This window comes from Oncorhynchus masou, chromosome 8, assembly GCF_036934945.1.
Source record: "Oncorhynchus masou masou isolate Uvic2021 chromosome 8, UVic_Omas_1.1, whole genome shotgun sequence".
NCBI lineage: Eukaryota > Metazoa > Chordata > Actinopteri > Salmoniformes > Salmonidae > Oncorhynchus > Oncorhynchus masou.
Genome location: NC_088219.1, coordinates 37,944,998 through 37,971,783, shown reverse-complemented (window position 1 = coordinate 37,971,783; position 26,786 = coordinate 37,944,998). Strand labels below are relative to the sequence as shown.

The window sequence follows — 26,786 nt, the reverse complement described above, 5'->3', positions numbered from 1 at the left end:
CTCTCCAGTTTTAGCTTTAGCCAGCACCATCTTCAGATTAGCCTTAACGTCGGTAGCCCTGCCCCCTGGTAAACAGTGTATGATCACTGGATGATTCGTTTTAAGTCTAATACTACGGGTAATAGTCACCAATGACCAGGGTCACTGTAATACGTGACAGCCAATGGGATGCAGATGACATGACAAATAAACTCAAAACGGGGGAATGTTTGGTTTCTCAGGAGGAAGTTGAATGTGTGGAAGACATTTGACGAGTTGTAGAAAATACTGGAGATCAAGAAAACGAAGGTAAGGAGCAAGCGGCGCATAGCAAAGATTTATCTGACATGTTGTGGTTGGGTGAGGCTCGGTGCTCACGGAATCAGTAGGTTATTATACAAACACTCACAGGCAACAGAACCAAGATCTGTTTTTATTTCAGTAGATATACAGTTGAAGTCGGAAGTTTGCATACATACGTTTAGGTTGGAGTCATTTAAAATTCGATTTTCAACCACTCCACAAATTTCTTGTTTTAACAAACTAGTTTTGGCAAGTCGGTTAGGACATCTAGTTTGTGCGCGACACAAGTAATTTTTCCAATAATTGTTTACAGACAGATTATTTCACTTATAATTCATTGTATCACAAATCCAGTGGGATCATGTTGTGTATATATATTGAAGAAAAATCTCAAGACATCAGTCAGGAAGTTAAAGCTTGGTCGCAAATGGGTTTTCCAAATGGACAATGACCCCAAGCATACTTCCAAAGTTGTGGAAAAATGGTTTAAGGACAACAAAGTCAAGGTATTGAAGTGGTCATCACAAAGCCCTGACCTCAATCCTATAGACAATGTGTGGGAAAACTGAAAAAAACGTGTGCGAGCCAGGAGGCCTACAAACCTGACTCAGTTACACCAGCTCTGTCAGAAAGAATGGACCAAAATTCACCCAATTTATTGTGGAAAGCTTGTGGAAGGCTACCTGAAATTTTTCGCCCAAGTTAAACAATTTAAAGGCAATGCTACCTAATACTAATTGAGTGTATGTAAACTTCTGACCCACTGGGAATGTGATGAAAAGCTGAAATAAATCATTCTCTGCTATTATTCTGACATTTCACATTCTTAAAATAAACTGGTGATCTTACCTGACCTAATACAGGGAATTTTAACTCTGATTAAATGTCAGTAATTGTGAAAAACTGAGTTTAAATGTATTTGGCTAAGGTGTATGAAAACTTCCGGCTTCAACGGTGTATAGGGCATCAGCCTCTAAGGTGCAGGGTTGAGTAGCCGGGTGGTACCTGTCCAGTGATGACTATTTAGCCTTGACATAGAAGCTGTTTTTCACGTTTGATAAGATTGACAGACATAGTAATAAAAAAGGCACATTTAGTCTCCAAAGAGGCAGAAAAATGTAATCTCTACAAATATTTTACCGGACAACTGGAGATTTACTGTTCCCAACTACAAAATACTGTTCCTTTTTTTCTCAAAGTAAGAAGAGCTATTCAAGAATTGACTTCAGTTTTTATTTCCAACATCATGAAATAGTGATGTCGAATCATTCTCTAGTATCATGCTTAATTACACCAATGTAAAATACATTTAGCAACAGAATTTGGAGAATGAACAGAGTGTGTCTTCTATAACAGAACTTGATTCAAAACTTAGATGAGAAAATGTAAACCCTTACAAATATGGACATAGAGGACAGAAAAAAGCCGACCCCCAATATAATTTGGGATGCCTTTAAGGCGTACATTAGGGGAATTATAATCTCACACTCGCCAAAAGTTAAATTTTGTTTAGTGATTTTTTCTCTCCTTTCTATCTTAAAAAGTATCCCAAAAAGTATCCCATAAAAATGATTTACAAGGTGAAGAAGAAAATAAAAGGTTAAACTCAATTAACTACTTAATGGTAAATATACCTGGGAAATATCTCGCAGCTCTCACAAAACTAATAAATGCTAAACCAGTTATAATTTTAAAAGATAAAGATACAGATGCAGTAATTTGAAGCAACAATGCAATTTAATCACAAGTTTATTATGAAAATGTATATAAATCAGAATTAAACAGCCCACAGGAACTATAGCCATCTTAAGACTCTAACTCTGCAGCAACTATCAGCATACAACATTTTTTCATTAAAAAACAGATATCACCCAAGAATAAATCTGAATTGCTGTTAAAATTTTCGCACGGAGAAAAGCACCAGGAATGGATGGTTTTCCCGTAGAATTCTATTCAACCATTTGGACAAAGTGTAACGGCGTTCTTCGTTTGTTGAATGAGAGTCGGACCGAAATGCAGCGTGGTGGTTACTCATGTCTTTAATATAGAAAAAATGGAACGATACACGGAATAACTAATAAATACAAAAACAACAAACGGAACGTGAAACCTATTACAGCCTATCTGGTGAACACTACACAGAGACAGGAACAATCACCCACGAAATACACAGTGAAACCCAGGCTACCTAAATACGGTTCCCTATCAGAGACAAGAATCACCTGACTCTGATTGAGAACCGCTCAGGCAGCCAAACCTAAACTAAACATACCCCTAATCAACCACAATCCCAATGCCTACAAAAACCCCAATACGACAACACAATAACATAAACCCATGTCACACCCTGGCCTGACCAACTAATTAACTAAAACACAAAATACTAAGACCAAGGCGTGACACAAAGTAGCCCCCTATTTACACAAATGACAACACACGTCGCTTAATTCAGTACTTCCTAGTTCACTGCATCAAACAGTTATATTCAAATCTGGAGAGTCCCCTGCTGATTAACTTCTCTGGGATATGTGGGACGGTAGCGTCCCACCTCGCCAACAGCCAGTGAAATTGCAGGGCGCCAAATTCAAAACAGAAATCCCATAATTAAAATTTCTCAAACATACAAGTATTTTACACCATTTTAAAGATGAACTTCTTGTAAATCCAGCTACAGTGTCTGATTTCAAATAGGCTTTACGCCGAAAGCACACCAAATGATTATGTTAGGTCGGCACCTCGTCACAGAAAACCATACAGCCATTTTCCAGCCAAGGAGAGGGCTCACAAAAATCAGAAATGGCGATTACATTAATCACTAACCTTTGATGGTCTTCATCAGATGGCACTCACAGGACTTCATGTTACAGAATAAATGTTTGTTTTTGTTCGATAAAGTCCATTTATGTCCAAATACCTCCTTTTTGTTCGAACGTTTAGCCCAGTAATCCAAATGCATAATGCACGATCACTTGTTCAGACGAAATGTCAAAAAAGTTATATTACAGTTCGTAGAAACATGTCAAACGATGTATAGAATCAATCTTTAGGATGTTTTTCACATAAATCTTCAATAATGTTCCAACCGGAGGATTCCTTTGTCTTTAGAAATGCAATGGAACGCAGCTACCTCTCACGGGAGCGCGAGTGATCAGCTCATGGCATGACACTTGGCTGAAACAGCTCTCTTTCTCGCCCCCTTCACAGTAGAAGCCTCAAACAAGGTTCCAAAGACTGATGACATCTAGTGGAAGCCTTAGGAAGTGCAAAATGACCCCATAGACACTGTATATTCAATAGGCAATGACTTGAAAAATTACAAACCTCAGATTTCCTACTTCCTGGTTGGATTTTTTCTCAGGTTTTTGCCTGCCGTTATACTCACAGACATCATTCAAACAGTTTTAGAAACTTCAGTGCTTTCTATCCAAATCTATATGAGGGTGCAGCGAGCTACCCGATGGGTTGGACAGTACTCTTCTCATCGATTTACCTTTTTAAAAACACTTGTACTCAAAAAAAAAAATCCAATCCTCTGCCGTTCACGCAATGGAAAGGTCAAATGCTTTATTATATAAGAATTGAAAGAGTGCGCCGATGGAGAGAAGGTAAATTGTGCAGTTTGTGGCAAAAAGGGATATAAGGCTACTGGATATGGGGGCTAGTGGGTCTCGGCAGGGGTGATGTTTGTATGATGTATTTGTTTGTATGTGTATGTTTTTTAATTCATTGTTTATGTCAAATATAATCTGAGACAAACAAAAAGAATGGAGTTGATTTGACCTTTGCGTGACCCTTGTTGACCTGTGTCCCCTCTGGGTCAGATCTCCCTGGAGACGGAGCGTCTGGGGCCTCGTCGGGTGGAGGGGCTGAGGAGGGAGGATGAGGAGTGGACGAGAAAGGCTCACGCGGCCGTCCTCTCCATACAGGATCTCACCGTCAAGTTCTTCGAGACCACCGCCAGGGCTCAGAAAGGTAAGTTACACACACACACAACACTCTGTAGAGGCAAACTCCAGAGCTATGCATCTTCCGCAGAGCAGCCCATAGACATGCTTTAAATTGCTTTGTCTAAACTCTTGCCCCAATCACCTTAACCCATCAACTGGCTCACACTCGGGTTAAAACCTCAAACATATTTTGTCTGTCTTTGGTCCTTTGTATTTTAAAAATCTGTGTGTTCCAGCGGTTTACGAGCGGATGCGTGTGGACCAGAGGAAGTTTGGCAGAGGAAACAGCCTGAAACGTGGGCTGTACTACTACTATAGCTACGTGGACCGCATGGAGATCTGTCCTGGACGCCGTGTCCAAGGAAACACTGCAGCTGATGAGGGCCAAGGAGATCTGCCTGGAGCAGAGGAAACATGGCCTGAAACAGGAGGTACTACTACTACCACTACTACAGTACTACTACTATACTACTACTGTTATAAAAGTAATAAAGGAGATCTGCCTGGAGCAGTGGAAACATGGCCTGAAACAGGAGGTACTACTACTACCACTACTACAGTACTACTACTATACTACTACTGTTATAAAAGTAATAAAGGAGATCTGCCTGGAGCAGAGGAAACAGCCTGAAACAGGAGGTACTACTACTACCACTACTACAGTACTACTACTGTAATACTACTACTGTTATAAAACAGCTTGTGTACCTAGCTACCCTAGGTACACAATACTCTGTCTTTCTGACCATCTCTTTCTCTCTCTCTGGGTGTCTCAGATGCAAAACCTGCAGGAGGGAGAGGATGCCATGTTGCGGTTGGACCAGATGGAGGCGCTGTACTATGAGCTCCAGCTGCAGCTCTATGACATCCAGGCTGAGGTGCTACGCTGTGAGGAACTGCTGCTCAATGCCCAGCTCACCAGTCTACGCAGACAGATCACTGGTAATACTACACACTTTATACCTGTTGCTGCTAACAAACATTGAGATTAGGAACTGCTGCTTAACGGCCAGCGCACCGGTGTGCGCAGACAGATCACTGGTGGACAATAATATTATACACTAGCGATACTACGGTACCAGATTATCCTTGTCGAAAACGAAAACACAAAGCAGACTTCAAATTAAATGTATTTATATAGCCCTTCGTACATCAGCTGATATCTCAAAGTGCTGTACAGAAACCTATTTTTTTTTTCATCATTAACTGTTTTCTTCATGAAATTTAGTCCACTTCATGTTTTGTTTCCTTTGCTTCCTTACTTCCTAGTATCGCGATACAGATATCGTGACAACACTACTATACACATATACCTGTTGCTGTTAATCAACACTTCTGCCTGTTATAACCGCTCAGCTCCAGAGCCTCTGTAGAAAGACTGTGGCCTACTGTACTAAACAGTGATCCTCTCTGTGTCCTCTCTCCCACAGAGCGCCAGGACGAGGTGGTGTATTATGATGCGTATGAGAGTCCTGATGCCATGCAGGGGGTGGAGGAACCCTCAGCTCCCCCTCCGTCCCTCCGAGAAGAGCTTAGCCAGCTGCAGCAGAGGACCAGACAGCTAGAGGCACGCAGGGGACGCATCACCACCAAGAAGGTCTACCTTAAAAACAAAAAGGTAATTAGCAACCAATCACACGCTTACCTCTGGACTTGCTAACCAATCAAAGCCATGAAAGCCTGCCCCGAGAACAAAAAGGAAGCAGAAAACCAATACTTTGTTTACGTCTTACATCCTCCTGTAATGTTTTAGCTCTAATATGTCTTGTTTACCTAAAACCAGGAGATCTGTATCGTCAACCACAACCAGAAGATAGAGCAACGCCAGGGTAGTCAGGACGACCAGACATCACATCAAGCGCTGCAACAGGTACGTTGTCTTTCATTAGTGTTTGTGTTTGAGATTCCCTATGAACTTCGATACAGCTACAGTTGAAGTCGGAAGTTTACGTACGCTTAGGTTGGAGTCATTAAAACTTGTTTTTTAACCACTCCACAAATTTCTTGTTAACCTCTCTGGCACCAGTGGGACGGTAGCGCCCCACCTCGACAACAGCAAGTGAAATTGCAGGGTGCCAAATTCAAAACAACAGAAATCACATAATTATTCCTCAAACATGCAAGTATTATACACCACTTTAAAGATAAACTTCTTGTAAATCCAACCACAGTGTCCGATTTCAAAAAGGCTTTACGGTGAAAGCACACCATCTGATTATGTTAGGTCAGTGCCTAGTCACAGAAAACCATACAGCCACCGTCCAGCCAAGGAGAGGGCTCACAAAAGTCAGAAATAGCGATTAAATTAATCACCAACCTTTGATGATCTTCATCAGATGGCACTCACAGGACTTCATGTTACAAAATAAATGTGTGTTTTGTACGATAAAGTTAATATTTATGTCCAAAAACCTCAGTTGAAATTGGCGCATTATGTACAGTAATCATTGTCTCAAACAAACATCTGTTGAAAGTGCAGAGATTCACATCAAATTACAGAAATACTCATCATAAACATTGATGAAAGATACAAGGGTTTAACATACGATTAAAGATAAACTTCTCCTTAATGCAACCGCTGTGTCAGATTTCAAAAAGGCTTTACGGCAAAGGCACACCATGCGATTATGTTAGGTCAGCGCCTAGCCGCAGAAAACCATACAGCCATTTTCCAGCCAAGGAGAGGTGTCACAAAAGTCATTAAAATTAATCACTTACCTTTGATGATCTTCATCTGGTGGCACTCCCAGGTCTCCATGTTAGACAATAAATGTTAGTTTTGTTTGATTATGTCCAAAAACCTCAGATCAGTAATCCAAAGGCACAATGCGCGCTCACAACATCCAGACGAAAAGTTTTTAAAAAGTACAATAAAAGTTCGTAGAAACATGTCAAACAATGTTTAAAATCGATCCTCATGTTGTTTTTGTCATAAATAATCAATAATATTTCAATCGGACAAAAGCTTCGTCAATAAAAAAGGTAAACAAGAAATGCGCACTCCCGATCACGCGCTGGGCTCATGGCTGGAAATTTCCACTGTCCACTCATTGAAAGTGCTGTATCTCCCTCATTTTCAGAGTAAAAGCCTGAAACAATGCCTAAAGACTGGCCACATGTAGAAGAAGCCATAGAGATCGTGAACTGGGTCCTAAGTCTTTGTATGGTGGAAAGGCTTTCAATGGAAAAACAGCCTTTCAAAATAATAGTACTTCCTGGTTGGATTTTCCTCTGGTTTTCGCCTGCCATATCAGTTCTATTTACTATTTTAACAGTTTTGGAAACTTTAGAGCGTTTCTATCAAAATCTACTAATTATATGCATATCCTAGCTTCTCGGCCTGAGTAGCAGGCAGTTTAATTTGGGTACGTTTTTCATCCAAAATTCCAAATGCTGCCCCCTACCCTAGTGAAGTTAACAAATTATAGTTTTGGCAAGTCGGTTAGGACATCTACTTTGTGCATGACACTCAGTGCCTCTTTGCTTGACATCATGGGAAAATCAAAAGAAATCAGCCAAGACCTCAGGAAAAAAATTGTAGACCTCCACAAGTCTGGTTCATCCTTGGGAGCAATTTCCAAACGCCTGAAGGTACCACATTCATCTGTACAAACAATAGTACACAAGTATAAACACCATGGGACCACACATACCGCTCAGGAAGGAGACGCGCTCTGTCTCCTATAGATGAATGTACTGTGGTGCGAAAAGTGCAAATCAATCCCAGAACAACAGCAAAGGAACTTGGGAAGATGCTGGAGGAAACGGATACAAAAGTATCTATATCCACAGTTAAACGAGTCCTATATTGACATAACCTGAATGGCTGCTCAGCAAGGAAGAAGCCACTGCTCCAAAACCGCCATAAAAAGCCAGACTACGTTTTGCAACTGCACATCGGGACAAAGATCATACTTTTTGGAGAAATGTACTCTGGTCTGATGAAACAAAAATAGAACTGTTTGGCCATAATGACCATTGTCATATTTGTGGAAAAAGGGTGAGGCTTGCAAACCGAAGAACACCATCCCAACCGTGAAGCACGGTGGTGGCAGCATCATGTTGTGGGGGTTCTTTGTTGCAGGAGGGACTGGTGCAATTCATGAGGGAGGAAAATGATGTGGATATATTGAAGCAACATCTCAAGACATCAGTCAGGGAGTTAAAGCTTGGTCGCAAATGGGTCTTCCAAATGGACAATGACCCCAAGCATACTTCCAAAGTTGTGGCAAAATGGCTTAAGGACAACAAAGTCAAGGTATTGGAGTGGCCATCACAAAGCCCTGACTTCAATCCTATAGCAAATGTGTGGGCAGAACTGAAAAAGTGTGCGAGCAAGGAGGCCTACAAACCTGACTCAGTTACACCAGCTCTGTCAGGAGGAATTGTCCAAAATTCACCCAACTTATTGTGGGAAGCTTGTGGAAGGCTACCCAAAATGTTTGACCCAAGTTAAACAATTCAAAGGCAATGCTACCAAATACTAATTGATTGTACAGTCGTGGCCAAAAGTGTTGAGAATGACACAAATATTAATTTTCACCAAGTCTGCTGCCTCAGTTTGTATGATGGCAATTTGCATATACTCCAGAATGTTACGAAGAGTGATCAGATGAATTGCAATTATTTGCAAAGTCCTTCTTTGCCATGCAAATGAACTGAATCCCCAAAAACATTTCCACTGCATTTCAGCCCTGCCACAAATGGACCAGCTGATTCTCTCGTTAACACAGGTGTGAGTGTTGACGAGGACAAGGCTGGAGATCACTCTGTCATGCTGATTGAGTTCGAATAACAGACTGGAAGCTTCAAAAGGAGGGTGGTGCTTGGAATCATTCTTCCGCTGTCAATCATAGCTACCTGCAAGGAAACACATGCCGTCATCATTGATTTGCACAAAAAGGGCTTCACAGGCAAGGATATTGCTGCCAGTAAGATTGCACCTAAATCAGCCATTTATCGGATCATCAAGAACTTCATGGAGAGCGGTTAACCTCTCTTGAAACTCCCCATCCCGGATCCGGGATCGTGACTAAAGCCTCAGGCTCATTAGCATAACGCAACGTTAACGATTTCTGAAAATCGCAAATAAAATGAAAATAATGCGCCTACTCTCAAGCTTAGCCTTTTCTAACAACACTGTCATCTCAGATTTTCAAAATATGCTTCTGAACCATAGCAATTCACTAATTTGTGTAAGAGTATGCTAAGCTAGCTTAGCATTTTGAGTAGCATTTAGCACGCAACATTTTCACAAAAACCAGATAACCAAATAAATAAAATCATTTACCTTTGAAGAGCTTCGGATGTTTTCAATGAGGAGACTCAGTTACATAGCAAATGTGCAGTTTTTCAAAAAAATATTATTTGTGTAGGACAAATCGCTCCGTTTTGTTCACGTTTGGCTATGAAAAAAACCTGTATACAGTTATAGCCTGAAGCTCATTAGCATAATGTAACGTTAACGATTTCTGAAAATCGCAAATAAAATGAAAATAATGCGCCTACTCTCAAGCTTAGCCTTTTCTTAACAACACTGTCATCTCAGATTTTGAAAATATGCTTTTGAACCATAGCAATTCACTAATTTGTGTAAGAGTATGCTAAGCTAGCTTAGCATTTTGAGTAGCATTTAGCACGCAACATTTTCACAAATACCAGATAACCAAATAAATAAAATCATTTACCTTTGAAGAGCTTCGGATGTTTTCAATGAGGAGACTCAGTTACATACCAAATGTGCAGTTTTTCCTGAAAGCGTCTTTGTGTAGGAGAAATCGCTCCGTTTTGTACATCACATTTGGCTACCGAAACGAACCGAAAATTCAGTCACCTACAACGTCAAACTTTTCCGAATTAACTCCATAATATCGACCGAAACATGGCAAACGTTGTTTGGAATCAATCCTCAATGTGTTTTTTCACATATCTCTTCATTGATATATCGTTCGTGGAAGCCTGCATTCTTCTCTGAATTCTGTGGAAAAATACTTGCAGCTGACTTTTGCGCACCAATTTCGGCGCAGGACACCGGGCGGACACCTGGTAAATGTGGTCTCGTGGTCTCTTATGGTCAATCTTCCAATGATATGCCTACAAATATGTCACAATGCTGCAGACACCTTGGGGAAACGACAGAAAGGGCTGACTCACTCCTTTCGCATTCACAGCCATATAAGGAGACAATGGAAAACTGAGCCTCAAAAATCCTGCTCATTTCCTGGATGCCGTTTCATCTTGGTTTTGCCTGTAGCTCACGTTCTAGGGCACACACAGAAAATATCTTTGCAGTTCTGGAAACGTCAGAGTGTTTTCTTTCCAAAGCTACCATTTATATGCATAGTCGAGCATCTTTTTGTGACAAAATATTGCGCTTAAAACGGGCACGTCTTTTTATCCAAAAATGATATAGCGCCCCCAGAGTTTCAACAGGCTAAATTGTTGTGAAGAAGGCTTCAGGGCGCCCAAGAAAGTCCAGCAAGCGCCAGGACCGTCTCCTAAAGTTGATTTGGCTGCGGGATCGAGGCACCACCAGTACAGAGCTTGCTCAGGAATGGCAGCAGGCAGGTGTGAGTGCATCTGCAGGTTAGGAGAACTTGCGTAGCAGGTTAGGATAATTAATGTGGCAGGTTAGGAGAATTAGGTTAAGGTTAGGAAAAGGATTAGGGTTAGCGAAAATGCTTTCCTAACCTTCAGCGAAAAGTCACTTCTGGTCATAACTGTATCGAAGTGGCGTGTTTTCAAGGAATCCCGTTTGTGTTGATTCAGTATAACAGGGATGATGGTGAGTATTGTTCTTCATCCTATCTGTGTTTCTCCGTAGCGAGGGGAGGAGCAGGAGGAAGAGGAGGAGGAGAGGAGTAACACCAAAATGAGTCTGGATAGATCAAGAACTCTGGACAGACTACGCAGCTTCAAACAGGTGAGGTCGCCGCTACCTCTGAAGAACACTCAAACTCTCATGCTGTGTTTAGACTCGGGCCATGTTGTAACTGTTGGTTCTGTCTGTTGCAGCGTTTCCCTGGTCAGGTGACTCTGAAGTCCAGCAGACTGCTTATGTCTCACGGCCAGTCCCGGAAGAAAACCATCTCCTCCTCCCCCCTCTCCCCTGCGGGGAGGCCTGAGACCCTGGCTGCCAGCGTCCAGACAGACACCGCTGACCTCTCAGAGCTCTCTGCCCCTTCCTCTGATGCCTGTGGTCACCAGAGTGTCTCTCTAACCCTGCTAGGTGGTGCCACTGGGCCTCTCTCTGCCCCTTCCTCTCTAACTCCTCTCTCAGCGCTCCCGTCCTCTGCACCTCCACCACCTCCTCCTCCCCCACCCCCTCCCTCCTTAGAGGACCTCTCCAGTGAAGGAGGGGAGCGGGCTCACCCCACTAGCCCAGTTCGGCAGTCCAAGGCTGGGTTGGATTCAGAGCCTCTCCCTCTGGCTCCTTTCTCCCCACGGTTCTTTGACAGCAGTCAGCTGCAGACAGCCAGGAAGAAACTGAAGAAGACCGCCTCGCTGGACTCCTCACAGTGGAGGAGAGGTGAGTCATGACAACATACTATTACTAATAATGTATTTTAAAGGAATATTTCTAAATGAGAAATTGACTAGATTTTCCCTCTGACATTGTTCCATTCTCCCATCTCTACAGCGAGTTCCCCCATGGACGAGGTCCTGAACTCCCTCAAGCGAGGCAGCTTCCACCTGCGGAAGGCAGAGCTCCGGGTCCTAGCCCCCGATCCAGACGATGACGAGAGCAACAACATCCTGGCCCAGATCAGGCAGGGCGTTAGGCTGAGGAAGGTGCGGACGCGGCCGGACCAGCAGCAGCACCCCAAGGGCTCGTTCCCCCACTCTGCCGACGCTCTGACCCGCTCCATCCACGAAGCCCTGAGACGCATCAAGGAGGCTTCGCCTGAGTCCGAGTCTGAGGACGAGGGCCTGCCCTGCACCGACTGGGACTCTGACCTTTGATCTCAGCCTGCTACTATCTACTATTTCTGGCTCCACACGACAGACCCAGAAAGCGGTGTAGAGATGTTTCCTGATGTTTTTTTTTCTTCAGAAAATAGGTCAGAAGTAACTTTTTCTTACTGTTTCTTCTCGTCTTTGAAATGGACCACTAGCCTTTCCTCCTGCTTTTCTATGTTGTGCTCCTCCTGCTCTATCCCAAGTCAAGCACATTGAGATCCTTGTGATGGAAGTCACAATGGAAATGAAATTCCTTCATTCGATTCCTTCATTGTCCTGTACCAAGTGGGGGAATACGGGCCCCTTGTCAGTGCACCGACTAGAAAGCGAGGGTTCTGGGATCCTGTATGTAGACTGAACTGTGAGGTTGGAGAGTTGAACTGTAGGTTGCTGTGGTGCGTTTGCTTTTACATGTGACGGGTTTGAGCGTTTTCTTCAACATTTATTCAACCCCCTGCAGAATAAAGTGTGTTATTGCTTGGCTGGAACAAAAGCTTGCACCCACATGGGTGAGCTTGGCCACCCCTGGTATTGGGGTTGAGAAGTCATGATGATGTTCTCTGTAAGATCGGAGCCCTGACAGCCAGCCGAAGTATCCAGCTCAGGTGTCATTCATTCCATATACATATTAATATTCATGAAGTGTGTTGTTTCTGTTGACATTTTTTAAAGTGTGCTTTTACCTTTTACGTCATTTTTATTTGGAAAGGAGTTTTTTTTTTACTGCCTTGTTTTTACTGCTATTATTTTTCAAGCGAGTCCACTAGTAGCGGTTTTACCAGGAGTCACTTCATTTTTACTGCTATTATTTTTCAAGCGAGTCCACTAGTAGCGGTTTTACCAGGAGTCACTTCATGTTTTTATCTACATTTGACTATTTTATCCGTTTTTATATCTAAGAGTTGTCAAAACAGAAACGATTCTTGCACTGTATGAAGGACACAATGAAGAAAGAATGCTGTACTGTTAGGAACTGAAGGACTGAGTGCACAACTGCTGTCCAAGTTGTTTGGCCAGGTCAAAGGTCGTAGTACTGTATTTTTCCAGCACCATCTTCAGTGGTCTTGAAAAACAGTCACATAGAAATGTATGGTGCTGATATGATTGTCTGTCATATAGAATAGGGATCCTGTCAGCTCCATTCATCATATTTCTGTGTGTTTACCTCACTGAATCTACCGGTGGTGTGGTAACTAATCTCAGTGAGTTAGTGGACTGAGCATATGGAGCTCATGCTGTGTCTTTATGGCAAGTGGTCAAAATCCAATCATGTGACTTTCTGCAGCATCCAGATCTCTGGCTGCGTCTCAGTATGAAGTGGGTTCCTCGTCTCCTCTCCATCTGCACTGATCTATAAAGCGTGGGTAGGTGACAGCAACATAGTGGAATTAGCTTTCCACTTTCTTAGTGCAGATGGAGAGAAGTTTAGGAGTCTAGAGGCAGTCATTTTAGTTATGAGATGCCCTCCTCGTCCTGTCTCATGTTCTCGGTAGACAGGTTTTTACAGTATGTATATCTGTTGGGAAATCACTCGTTTTCATCATTGTATTTATGTATGTTTTCTTTTATACATATCTTTGTATAATCCAAATGTATTATTAGTTTCCATTTTTAGCCATCTAATCTTATTTCTGTCTTCAGCTAACTCTACAGTTTGACCTATGACCTTATGCATGTGGCTGGCCTGGTCTGATTTGAAGATGAATCTGTCACTAGATAAGTGCAATATTAAACTGAAAAATGTATTATAATGTAATCAAGTGTACATCCTGAAAATACATTGGCATGCTTAAAAACATATTTATTGAGTAACTTTTGTTTTAAGAAATGGAGTAAGGATTTATAAAGCAATACCACACAATTTAATGTGCTTTTTTTTTGCATTTGACTCGTCTTTTCCCGCCATCGCATTCCTAACTGCTTTATATATATCCCAGTTATTTTTTTTCCCTTCAAAATAAAACAAAGTACCAAAATGTCTCCCTGTCCCGTTCTTTGACTTGGCATCACAGAGCCATTAGAACTCAGCGTTTGGCCAAACCAGCCAGCCTTCTGTTGGGCCTCGCTCAACCACAAATAGTAATTCATAAAAATACTGCCAGATGAACCCCTTTAGGCAGTAAGTGGATGTGATTTTATACAAGCAACAGGACTGGATGGGATCTTAACTGGTCTCTACAGAGAAGAATGTACAAATTAGACAACCAAAGAAACGAGCAACATTCAGATGAGTGAAAATGGGGAAAATATTACACAACCCTCATTTGTTTAAATTGTTTTTTTTTTTAAATTTTACTATAAACTGAAAATTACAATTGTTTAAGCATGTGGCATAATCAACATTTAAAATTATTACTCAAACGTTTCTCCCCTTTCAAACTGTAGAAGTACAGATCATAAATGAAACACTATAAAGCCAACTCACCCAGACACCCCATTTAAGTCTCCCAAAGATACTAGAACCAACAACAAGCCCTTAAAGGTCGACGTTGGGCAAAAACTGAAAAATAATGGCTTTAAACTGTATAACTGATCACTGCACCATCATACCAGGTCAATACTTAACTTAAATAATTGGATGAATAAGATATTTGGCTAAAGAAGTGCCATTTCTTACCAATCTCTACAGCTTCCATCCAAAAACAAAATCGGTCGCAGTGCACGACACATCAACGAACCACAAAAGGCACACCCCATTTCTGTTTGAGAAAGGGGCAGTGTCTGACCACTTTTCGTGCCCAAAGTTGACCTTTAAATAGTGTTCTTCACGTATACATATAGTTACAATTTTTTTATACATTATCACAGATTTTTGGCAATAGTAAATCCCACAAAAGTACCGTAGTTAGTTACCATTGATCCATATTTGTACCAAAGGCAACATCAACAAAATTCACATTCTGTACAGGAAAATATTTTGGCAAAAGGAAAGAAAGTCTCTCTGCAAACCTCACCTGCTATGCACAAATTACTATAAATCCATTAGCTTTTTAAATAGTTCAAACATATTGCCAGTCTTTTTTTCTCATACCTAAAAAAACCCAACCAACCTTGATACCCACATATCAGACATAAAAAACAAGAGTAAGTGACAAACATCTTTGTTTGATACAATTCTCAATCTGTGGTTATAATATATCTGGAATAATAAATAAAGGGAAAACACCATGTACCAATCAATCATTGCACTTCCAAGTCGCAACAGAAACAAGGGGAAATAAAGAAGAAAAAAAATCATTGTTTTGGATTCACCCAAACATACAATTCCATTTTCACAAGAGCACTATAAATTTGTTATATTAGTATTTGTAATAAAAAAGTTTATAGAAAGGAAAGACTTTTGTAGTCGCTGCTGAGCCATACCCCAGCGTCTGGGCTTGGAGTAGCGTTGTCTCTCCTTACATTTCCCAGAAGAAGAGGAAAATACCTGAAAGTGAGACTTCAACATGTTTATTTTTCTTCTGGATGCTCCCTCTTTGTATTGCTCATTTAGTATAGAAGGTTGTCCAAGATCTGTTCTCAATCTCGGACAATATGCCAGATTCTTCTTCAATCTCCATGGTAACATTGTGATAGGAGGGAGGACATTGGGAGCGTTTAATAAAGTGACTGGGAGGTCATCTGTCTGACCTCTGACCCTTAGTCCTAGTCCAGTGTCAGATGGGGCCTCAGAGCGAACGGCCATAGAGTCCAGTGAAACGCTGTAAAGACCAGTGAGTCTGACTCTCCATTTCCATGACATCTGATCATCTGACTGTCCTTTTGGCTGACATTGAGATCTCCATAGTAAACAGAGCAATAGTAGAACTGTAGTAATAACTGAATAAGAAACCAGTAGATGTAGAATAGTTCAAAAACAGACCTGAATGTGTGGCGGACGACAGCGAAGAGTAAACAATAATAGCAAAACATCCACCAGCGAGCGACTCTGGATGACTGAACTGAACTTTGCACCAAATAAAATGTAGAAAATGAGCGTTTCATTTTACCTGTTCAAAGTCTGCGATGGAAGAAAACCCCAAAATAACCGACCATATTCAACATCCCCTCCTATGGAATGCTAGCCAGACTCCGCAATTTGTTGTTGTTGAAAATACAGTGCATCCTTAAAGTATTCAGACCCCTTGGCTTTTTCCACGTTGTTACGTTATAGCCTTATTCTAAAATGGATTATATAAAAAATGTTACTCATCAATCTACACACAATAACCCATAATAACAAAGCGAAAAAAAGATTGACACATTTTGCAAATGTATTAAATATAAAAAACAGAATTTACATACGCATTCAGATCCTTTGCTGAGACTCAAAATTGACCTCAGGTGCATCCTGTTTCCATTGATCATCTTTGAGATGTTCCTACAACTTGGAGTCCACCTGTGGTAAATTCAATTGATTGGACAGGATTTGGAAAGGCACACACCTGTCTATATAAGGTCCCACGGTTGACAGTGCATGTCAGAGCAAAAACCAAGCCATGAGGTTGAAGGAATTGTCCATAGAACTCCGAGAGAGGATTGTGTCGAGGCACAGATCTGGGAAAGGGTACCACAAAATGTCTGCTGCATTGAAGGTCTCTAAGAACACAGTGCCTGCATTGAAGGTCCCCAAGACTCTTCCTAGAGCTGGCCGCCCTGCCAAACTGAGCAATCAAGGGAGGAGGGCCTTGGTCAGGGAGAACCCAATGGTCACTCTGACAGAGCTCCACAGTGCCTATGTGGAGATGGGAGAACCTTCTAGAAGGACAACCGTCTCTGCAGCACTCCACCAATCAGGCCTTTATGGTAGAGTTGCCAGACAGAAGTCTCTCCTCAGTAAAAGCACATGACAGCGCACTTGAAGTTTGCCAAAAGGCACCTAAAGGACTCTCAGACCATGAAAAACAAAATTATCTGGTCTGATGAAACCCAGATTGAACTCTTTGGCCTGAATGCAAAGTGTCACGTCTGGATGAAACCTGGCACCATCCCTACAGTGAAGCGTGGTGGTGGCAGCATCATGCTGTAGGGATGTTTTTCAGCGGCAGGTACTGGGAGACTAGTCAGGATCAAAAGAAAGATGAATGGAGCAAAGTACAGAGAGACCCTTGATGAAAACCTGCTCCAGAGCGCTCAGAACCTCAGACTGGGGCGAAGGTTCATCTTCCAACAGGACAACGGCCCTCCCCATCCAACCTGACAGAGCTTGAGAGGATCTGCAGAGAATAATGGGAGAAACTCCCCAAATACAGGTGTGCCAAGCTTGTAATGTCATACCCAATTTGAAGGTGCTTCAACAAAGTACTGAGAAAGGGTCTGAATACTTACGTAATTGTGATATTTCTTTTTTTGCAAAAAATTCTAAAAACCTGTTTTTGCTTTGCCATTATGGGGTATTGCGTGTAGATTGATGGCGAAAAAAATAAATAAAAAATGTATTAATAAGGCTGTAACGTAATAAAATGTGGGGAAAAAATCAAGGGGTCTGAATACTTTCCAAATGCATTGTAAATATTTGAGCAGTTTGTAGTCAGAGCGTAAAGAACATTCCACATGGAGGGAGAAGAAGAGATGGAAGGCAGGGAAGGCAGGGTGTAAGCAAAGCCTCAACAGGACCTCTGTGAAGTGAGTGAGTGCATGTGCATTACAGTATACAGGTGTACCAGCATTATCCACGTTGTGAACATCAGCCAAAACTAAATCCAAGCGAGCAAGTCTATTTACTACCAATGTGCACGTTTTCAGTAGAGTGGAGCATAATGACTATATGTGTAATAATAACAGAGTGAATATTTTCGTGCAGTGCCTTTGTGCACCGACTAGCAATATTCTCCCGTCACTGTGTTGTTATAATGGTGGTGATGGTGTAGGAGTACTGGAGCTCCACCAGGGGGAGCACTTCTCTCCTCTAGCTGCTGCTGCCCTCAATGAGTCTGGCCAGGCTGTCTCGGAGCTCTGTCAGCTCAAAGATCTTCCCGTCCAGCAGCTCCAGCAGGGTGCGCAGACTCTTCCTGAAGGCCTCTCTCTCCAGCTGACTGCCCTCCAGACGCTGCTCTAACTCCACCAGCTGAGCTTCCAACGTCTGGTTCCTCTCCTCCGTCTCCTGGGAGTGGAGGGGGGCAGGTGTTAACATGTGCACACACACACACACACACATTCATAAAACACTCACTCGTTACAGTGAAAACGTAACATTATGATTATAACTACTGTTCCCTGAAGGAGGGGAACGAGGTACAGCATACTATGGGGGCGTCGCACTCTCGCGACTTCAGTTGAGGGATCTAAAATCATGCCTGACAAGGCCAACGAAATCTGTGCCTTGCTGGAAGCCCTGCCTTCCCAGGTGATAATCGTCAGGCTCGGATTCATTCCTTCAATTTAACACGGCTCTTCACCAGATGGGCCGGAGCGGGACCATGTTGGTGTTGTACCTCGTTTCCCTCCTACACAGAACATGATTGCCATATTCTCAGAACATATTCGAGACGCGATTCATGGGAACGTTGCGAGAACATTCACGTGTCCAGTTTTCTGAGGGTGGGGAGAATATCCCATCAACGGTCCCCTGAAACGTGTCTAGAACATTCATATCTTATGTTCTGAGAACATGGCAACCATGTTCTGTGTATGTTTGGTGGGACATTGATTGAATATTCTCCTAACCCAACAGAAAACTGGACACATGAATGTTCTAGGCAACGTTCCATGAAACGTGTCTAGAACATTCATGTCATAAGTTCTGAGAACATAGTAACTACGTTCTGGGTAAGTTATATTGTGTAACAGTATAGACTTTACGTCCGTCCCCGACCTGGGCGCGAACCAGGGACGCTCTGCACACGTCAACAGTCACCCTCGAAGCATCATTACCCATTGCCCCACAAAAGCCGCGGCCCTTGCAGCACAAGGGGAACAACTACAAGGTCTCAGAGCGAGTGATGTCACAGATTGAAACGCTATTAGCGCACACCACCGCTAACTAGCTAGCCATTTCACATCGGTTACAATTGGACATTATGGGAATGGTCTCTTTATTTATTGCACATCCCAGGAACATTCCTATGAAGATTTTAGTTAATGACCTAATGGGAACTACGGGAATGTTCTCTAAAGTTGTGGGAATGTTTGTTGTTAGCTGAGAAGTCCCGACCCCTTTTCGAAGAAAGGAAATACCGTCTGTACCAGCCGTCCTGGATCCGACAAAGAAAGAAAGAAAGAAACCACTGATTGCCCGCGTCTGGAGACGGCAGGATATTGCCTCCCCCAAAACGGACACCAAGGCCTTGGGAACAGTCGACGTGATGACGCCCCATGAGCATGAGGGGCGCGCAACAAATTGTAGCCTGTAACCCGACATCACCGTTCGCATGATCCAGAGAAACACTGTGCCATTGGTCAGAGCAGACAGCAAGCCTCCTGTCAAGTGCCATCTGAAGGGGCGCTACGCCATCTTGTGGACTGGAAGAGATGGGATATTTTTTTGTTTCGACCACCATGTGTCTGAACGTGGAGAAGGGACACTTTATTGAACCCACATGTGGGAGACGCAACACATTTGGTACCCGTGAACACTGTGGAACTTTGAGTTGACACAACTGTGTTTATGCGCCAAGGTTTGCCTGGAACCCGGGCCAGGCTGTGTTCACGGACTCCGGCAATCAGTGACGTACCCAGATTGGCAGTGCCCCTTGATGGTACTTCTGTCACAGCGAGCCTGCCACGGTTTTAGCCGGTGACCGGCTGGCACCTAGCGCTGGACCCGTACGCATTAAAAATAGACCCAGGAAAACCGCTATCATTCTTTATTTTTACTATTTTCTAGTGAAGACATCAAAGCGATGAAATAACACATATGGAATCATGTAATAACCGAAAAAAGTGTTAAACCAATCAAAATAAGAGCTCAAGTCCAAATTATGGCAAGATCAGCTCAAATAAGCAAAGAGAAGCGACAGTCCATCATTACTTTAAGACATGAAGGTCAGTCAGTGTGGAAAATTTGCAGTCGCAAAAACCATCAAGTGCTATGATGAAACTGGCTCTCATGAGGACTGCCACAGGAATGGAAGACTCAGAGCTACCTCTGCTGCAGAGGATAAGTTCATTAGTGTTACCAGCCTCAGAAATTGCAGCCCAAACTGTTCAGAGGGGACTGCGTGAATCAGGCCTTCATGGTTAAATTTCTGCAAAAGAAACCACTACTAAAGGACACCAATAAGAATAGACTTGCTTGGGCCAAGAAACACGAGCAATGGACATTAGACCGGTGGAAATCTGTCCTTTAATGAGTCCAAATTGTACATTTTTGGTTCCAACCGCCGTGTCTTTTTGAGACGCAGAGTAGGTGAATGAACAATCTCCGCATATGTGTTTCCCACCCTGAAGCATGGAGGAGGTAGTGTGATGGTGCTTAGCTGGTGACACTGTCAGTGATTTATAATTGAAGTCAGAAGTTTGCATACACCTTAGCCAAATACATTTAAACTCAGTATTTCACAATTCCTGACATTTAATCCAAGTAAAAAATCCCAGTCTTAGGTAAATTAGGACCACCACTTTATTTTAAGAATGTGAAATGTCAGTATAATAGTAGTGAGAAGGATTTATTTCAGCTTTTATTTATTTCATCACATTCCCAGTTGGTCAGAAGTTTACTTACACTCAATTAGTATTTGGTAGCATTGACTTTAAATTGTTTAACTTGGGTCAAACGTTTTGAGTAGCCTTCCACAAGCTTCCCACAATACGCTGGGTGAATTTTGGCCCATTCCTCCTGACAGAGCTGGTGTAACTGAGTCAGATTTGTAGGCCTCCTTGCTCGCACACAGTCATTGTCCATTTGGAAGACCTATTTGGGACCAAGCTTTTTACTTCTTGACTGATATCTTGAGATGTTGCTTCAATATATCCGCATAATTTTCCTCCCTCTTGATGCCATCTATTTGTGAAGTGCAGCAAAGCACCCCCACAACATGATGCGGCCACCCCCATGCTTCACGGGTGGGATGGTGTTCTTCGGTTTGCAAGCCTCCCCCTTTTTCCTCCAAACATAACGATGGTCATTATGGCCAAACAGTTCTATTTTTGTTTCATCAAACCAGAGGACATTTCTCCAAAAAGTACGATCTTTGTCCCCATGTGCAGTTGCAAACCGTAGTCTGGCTTTTTTTATGGCGGTTTTGGAGCAGTGGCTTCTTCCTTGCTGAGCGGCCTTTCCGGTTATGTCGATATAGGACTCATTTTACTGTGGATATAGATACTTTTGTACTTGCTTCCTCCAGCATCTTCACAAGGTCCTTTGCTGCTGTTCTGGGATTGTTTTGCACTCGTCACACCAAATGACGTTCATCTCTAGGAGACAGAATGTATCTCGTTCCTGAGCAGTATGACGGCTGTGTGGTCCCATGGTGTTTATGTGAACATGGTACCTTCAGGCATTTTGAAATTGCTCCCAAGGATGAACCAGACTTGTGGAGGTCTACAATTTTTTTCTGAGGTCTTGGCTGATTTCTTTTGATTTTCCAGTGATGTCAATCAAAGATTGAAGTTTGAAGGTAGGCCTTGAAATGCATCCACAGGCACACTTTAAATTGACTCAAATTATGTCAATTAGCATATCAGAAGCTTTTAAAGCCATTACATAATTTTCTGGAATTGTCCTAGTTGTTTATAGGCACAGTCAACTTAGTGTATGTACACCTCTGACCCACAGGAATTGTGATACAGTGAATTATAAGTGAAATAATCCATCTGTAAACAATTGTTGGAAAATTTACTTGTGTCATGCACTAACTGACTTGCCAAAACTATAGTATGTTAACAAAACATTTGTGGAGTGTTTGCAAAACAAGTTATAATGACTCCAACCTAAGTGTATGTAAACTTCCGACTTCAACTGTATTTATAATTCAAGGCACACTTAACCAGCATTGCTACCACAGCATTCTGCAGCGATAAGCCATCCCATCTGGTTGCCATGTTCTCAGAACATAAGATATGAATGTTCTAGGCAAGTTTCAGGGGAACATTGCTAGAACATTCATGTGTTCAGTTTTCTTTAGGTTAGGAAAATATTCCATCAATATCCCACAGCTCCAGGCTGTGTAAGGGCTATTGCTGCATCAGATGACCTGGCCTCCACAATCATCCGACCTCAACTCAATTGAGATGGTTTGGGATGAGTTGTACCACAGAGTGAAGGAAAAGCAGCCAACAAGTGCTCAGCAAATGTGGGAACTCCGTCAAGACTGTTGGAAAAGCATTCCAGGTGAAGCTGGTTGATGCTGGTTCAAGGAAAAGGGTGGCTACTTTGAAGAATCTAAAATATATTTTGATTTGGCACTTTTTTGGTTACTACATTATTCCATATGTGTTACTCCATAGTTTTGATGTATTCCATATTATTCTATAATGTAGAAAATAGTAAAATAAAGAAAAACCCTTGAATGAGTAGGTGTGTCCAAACTTTTGACTGGAACTGCAAGTATTCACACCCCTAAGTCGATACCTACCTACAGCAGTGAATCTTTCTGGGTACGTTTCTAAGAGCTTTCCACACCTGGATTGTGCAACCTTTGCCCACTACTCTTTTCAAAATTATTCTAGCTCTGTCAAATTGGTTGTTGATCATTGCTAGACAACCATTTTCAGGTCTTGAAAATATTGAGAGTAGTATTCCGTAATTGGATTTTACACAAACATAACACTTAGTTTTCAAGACAAAAATGTATTACTTTAGTACCTTGTTGCAAACAGGATGCATGTTTTAGAATATTTTGTATTCTGTACAGGCTTTCTTCTTTTCCCTCTGTCATTTAGGTTAGTATTGTGGAGTATATACAATGTCGTTGGCAATCCTCAGTTTTCTCCTATTACAGCCAATAAGCTCTGTAACTGTTTTAAAGTCCCCATTGGCCTCATGGTGAAATCCCTGACCGGTTTCCTTCCTCTCCGGCAACTGAGTTTGGAAGCATGTCTGTATCTTCGTAGTGACAGTGTATTGATACACCATCCAAAGTGTAATTAATAACTTCACAATGCTCAAAGGGAAATTCAATGTCTGCTTTTTTTAACCCGTCTAACGGTGGAATTGCTTGGGTCTCTCTTTTATTTAGTATACGTAGCTAAGGGAGGTTTTCCAATACTCTTTTATTTAGTATACGTAGCTAAGGGAGGTTTTCCAATACTCTTTTATTTAGTATACGGAGCTAAGGGAGGTTTTCCAATACTCTTTTATTTAGTAGACGTAGCTAAGGGAGGTTTTCCAATACTCTTTTATTTAGTATACGGAGCTAAGGGAGGTTTTCCAATACTCTTTTATTTAGTATACGTAGCTAAGGGAGGTTTTCCAATACCTCGCAAAGAAGGGTGGATTTTTTTTTTTTTAAACAGACAATGAATATCCATTTGAGCATGGTGATGTTATTAATTACACTTTGGATGGTGTATCAATACACCCAGTCAATACAAAGATACAGGCGTCCTTCCTTACTCAGCTGCCGGAGAGGAAGGAAACTGCTAAGGGAGTCCACCATGAGACCAATGGGGACTTTAAAACAGTTATAGAGTTTAATGGCTGTGATAGGAGAAAACTGAGGATCAACAACATTGTATTTACTCCACAATACTAACCTCATTGACAGAGTGAAAAGAAGGAAGCCTGTACAGAATATTTATTGTTCTCCAAAACCTGCATCCTGTCTGCAACAAGGCACTAAAGTAATACTCCAAAAAATGTGGCAAAGCAATTTACTATTTATCCTGAATAAAAAGTGTTATGTTTGGGGCAAATCCAACACAACACATTACTGAGTACCACTCTCCATATTTTCAAGCATAGTGGTAGCTGAATCATGTTATGGGTATGCTTGTTAAGGACAGGGGAGACTATCCGGATAATAAAGAAATGGAATGGCGCTAAGCGCAGCTAAAATCATAGAGTTCAGTCTGCTTTCCACCAGAAAGTGGGATATGGATTCCACTTTCAGCAGGACAAAACACAAGGCCAAATCTACATTGGAGTTGATTACCAAGAAGACGGTGAATGTTCCCGAGTGGCCGAGTTGCAGTTTTGAGTTAAATCTACTTAAAAATACAGTCAAAGCCTATGAATACTTCCTGAAGGCTGTTTGTCTGCTGCAGAGGGACAAGAGAGAGCCATGAGAGAAAACGAGTTTTGATCAGTCATGGAAATAAAAGTGCTGAAATCAAATTGGTTTCCCATTTAGAAAGATGGAGAACAAGCTATGCCAAAGTTTTTGTGCAGGTACAGCCAACAAGCACAAAAATGATATTGTAATATTGTCAAAACTATACGATATATCGTCAAAAAGAATATCCCGATATGTAACTGTATCATTTTTTTCTCCAATCATTATCCAGGGGATGAGCACGCTCAACCGCTAAGGGACCGTTTAGTTAGTGCAACATAAGATAGTCCCGTGTTCCAAATGTTTGTTTTGGCAGCGTGTATCGTTCCTGTCAACACCGAGGTGAAGAGAGGAATAATTGAATCAATGAATCTGATGCCTCAAGCTTATCTCCTGTGGAAGGCGGGGCTTCCAGCGGGGCTTCCAGCGAGGCACAGATTTCATTGGCCTTGTCAGGTGTCATTTTAGATCCTTCAACTGAAGTCACCAGAGTGCCACTGCCCACACTATGTTGTACTGAAGCTGACTGACTGAAAGAGAACAGGTGTGTAAAGGCCCAGTGTGGTGTGTTCATTCGTCTCGCCTGCAGTTTCTGTGTTAGTGACTCCTTTTGAGTCTGGAACTCATTGGCGCTCTCCACTTCCTCTTTCAGCCTCTCCAGTTCCTGCAGGGAGGGAAAAGATACATTTATAAGTTTCAAGTTTTATTTGTCACATGCACAAGTACAGTGAAATGCTTAATTTGCAAGCCCTTCCCAACAGTGCAGTATTCAATATCAAAATAGTTTAACCAACAAAACAAAAAAAACAGGAGAATGTAAGCTATATACAGGATCAGTGCCAGTAGCAAACTTACAATGTGCAGGGATACTGGAATGGCTCGAAAGGCACAGGGCTTACATGTATGTGTTTCTCCCTCACAAATGCAGTTTACATGCCACAAGCACTTGCACGCACACACTCCTTACCTCCTCCTTGGACTTTAATGCCGACTCCAGTTCTTCTATCGTCTGGTTGAGCTCAGTCTTCTGGGATTTGATGACGGTCATCTGACCACTCACACACTCCAGCTCTGTCACCTGAGGACATACACAGTGTGGGTAATCACACAGTTTTTTTTTTTTTATGTTCTTTGTGTAACCATTCTGATCCGTTTGTTCAGCCTCTCTTTATTACAGACCTGGGCTCCAATTCTATTTCTAATATCTCAATTACTTTCACATTATACTTCGAAGTAAGTATTCCGATATGTTTTATTTGTAAAGACAAGTAGTTGAATATTGGAATGTATTTGAAAATACACTTGGAAAGTATTGGCATGTATTTAAAAAGAGTCAAATACACTGACTCAAAAACACTCGCATGCATTTGGAAATAATTTGAAAAATAAGTATTTGAAAAAACTTTCAAAAAGTTCCAATACAAGTTGTTGATTCGGGCCACATTATTTGAAAAAAAATTAAAAAACACAGAAAATAAGTATTTAAATAACAGATCATCAAATACACATGTATTGAAAACCAGGTCTGCTCTCTTACCCGTTTATAAACTCAGTCTTACTAGTTTGTATAGTTAATTTATCTTAGCCATTTGTGTGTTCTCTCTCTATTACTTTATAAAGTTAGTCAGTCTTACGCGTGTATGTAGTCTCTCAGCCTCCTCCTGGTATGCAGCCAGATGTGTATTCTATAAAGTTAGTCAGTCTTACGCGTGTATGTAGTCTCTCAGCCTCCTCCTGGTAAGCAGCCAGATGTGTATTCTATAAAGTTAGTCAGTCTTACGCGTGTATGTAGTCTCTCAGCCTCCTCCTGGTATGCAGCCAGATGTGTATTCTATAAAGTTAGTCAGTCTTACGCGTGTATGTAGTCTCTCAGCCTCCTCCTGGTATGCAGCCAGATGTGTATTCTATAAAGTTAGTCAGTCTTACGCGTGTATGTAGTCTCTCAGCCTCCTCCTGGTATGCAGCTAGATGTGTATTCTATAAAGTTAGTCAGTCTTACGCGTATATGTAGTCTCTCAGCCTCCTCCTGGTAAGCAGCCAGATGTGTATTCTATAAAGTTAGTCAGTCTTACGCGTGTATGTAGTCTCTCAGCCTCCTCCTGGTATGCAGCCAGATGTGTATTCTATAAAGTTAGTCAGTCTTACGCGTGTATGTAGTCTCTCAGCCTCCTCCTGGTATGCAGCCAGATGTGTATTCTATAAAGTTAGTCAGTCTTACGCGTGTATGTAGTCTCTCAGCCTCCTCCTGGTATGCAGCCAGATGTGTATTCTATAAAGTTAGTCAGTCTTACGCGTGTATGTAGTCTCTCAGCCTCCTCCTGGTATGCAGCCAGATGTGTATTCTATAAAGTTAGTCAGTCTTACGCGTGTATGTAGTCTCTCAGCCTCCTCCTGGTATGCAGCCAGATGTGTATTCTATAAAGTTAGTCAGTCTTAGCCAGATGTGTGTCATGTAGTCTCTCAGCCT

General features: G+C 42.0%; 2 protein-coding genes across 2 annotated transcripts in view; one reads left to right on the top strand and one right to left on the bottom strand.

Annotated features, from left to right (window-relative positions):
* The window catches only part of LOC135544625 (junction-mediating and -regulatory protein-like), a 46,554-nt gene extending 32,386 nt beyond the window's left edge, over positions 1 to 14,168 (top strand). The window contains exons 3-11 of the mRNA XM_064972377.1: positions 4,104 to 4,254; positions 4,466 to 4,510; positions 4,557 to 4,660; positions 5,006 to 5,171; positions 5,660 to 5,847; positions 6,013 to 6,099; positions 11,053 to 11,151; positions 11,244 to 11,757; positions 11,869 to 14,168. Of these exons, the coding sequence (XP_064828449.1) occupies positions 4,104 to 4,254; positions 4,466 to 4,510; positions 4,557 to 4,660; positions 5,006 to 5,171; positions 5,660 to 5,847; positions 6,013 to 6,099; positions 11,053 to 11,151; positions 11,244 to 11,757; positions 11,869 to 12,191 (1,677 nt within the window). The 3' untranslated portion in view covers positions 12,192 to 14,168. The remainder of the gene's footprint in view (positions 1 to 4,103; positions 4,255 to 4,465; positions 4,511 to 4,556; positions 4,661 to 5,005; positions 5,172 to 5,659; positions 5,848 to 6,012; positions 6,100 to 11,052; positions 11,152 to 11,243; positions 11,758 to 11,868) is intronic.
* A 287-nt stretch (positions 14,169 to 14,455) lies between these two features.
* The window catches only part of LOC135544624 (homer protein homolog 1-like), a 67,802-nt gene continuing 55,471 nt past the window's right edge, over positions 14,456 to 26,786 (bottom strand). The window contains exons 7-9 of the mRNA XM_064972376.1: positions 25,287 to 25,397; positions 24,903 to 24,983; positions 14,456 to 18,270 (exon numbers count right to left, since the gene is read on the bottom strand). Of these exons, the coding sequence (XP_064828448.1) occupies positions 18,076 to 18,270; positions 24,903 to 24,983; positions 25,287 to 25,397 (387 nt within the window). The 3' untranslated portion in view covers positions 14,456 to 18,075. The remainder of the gene's footprint in view (positions 18,271 to 24,902; positions 24,984 to 25,286; positions 25,398 to 26,786) is intronic.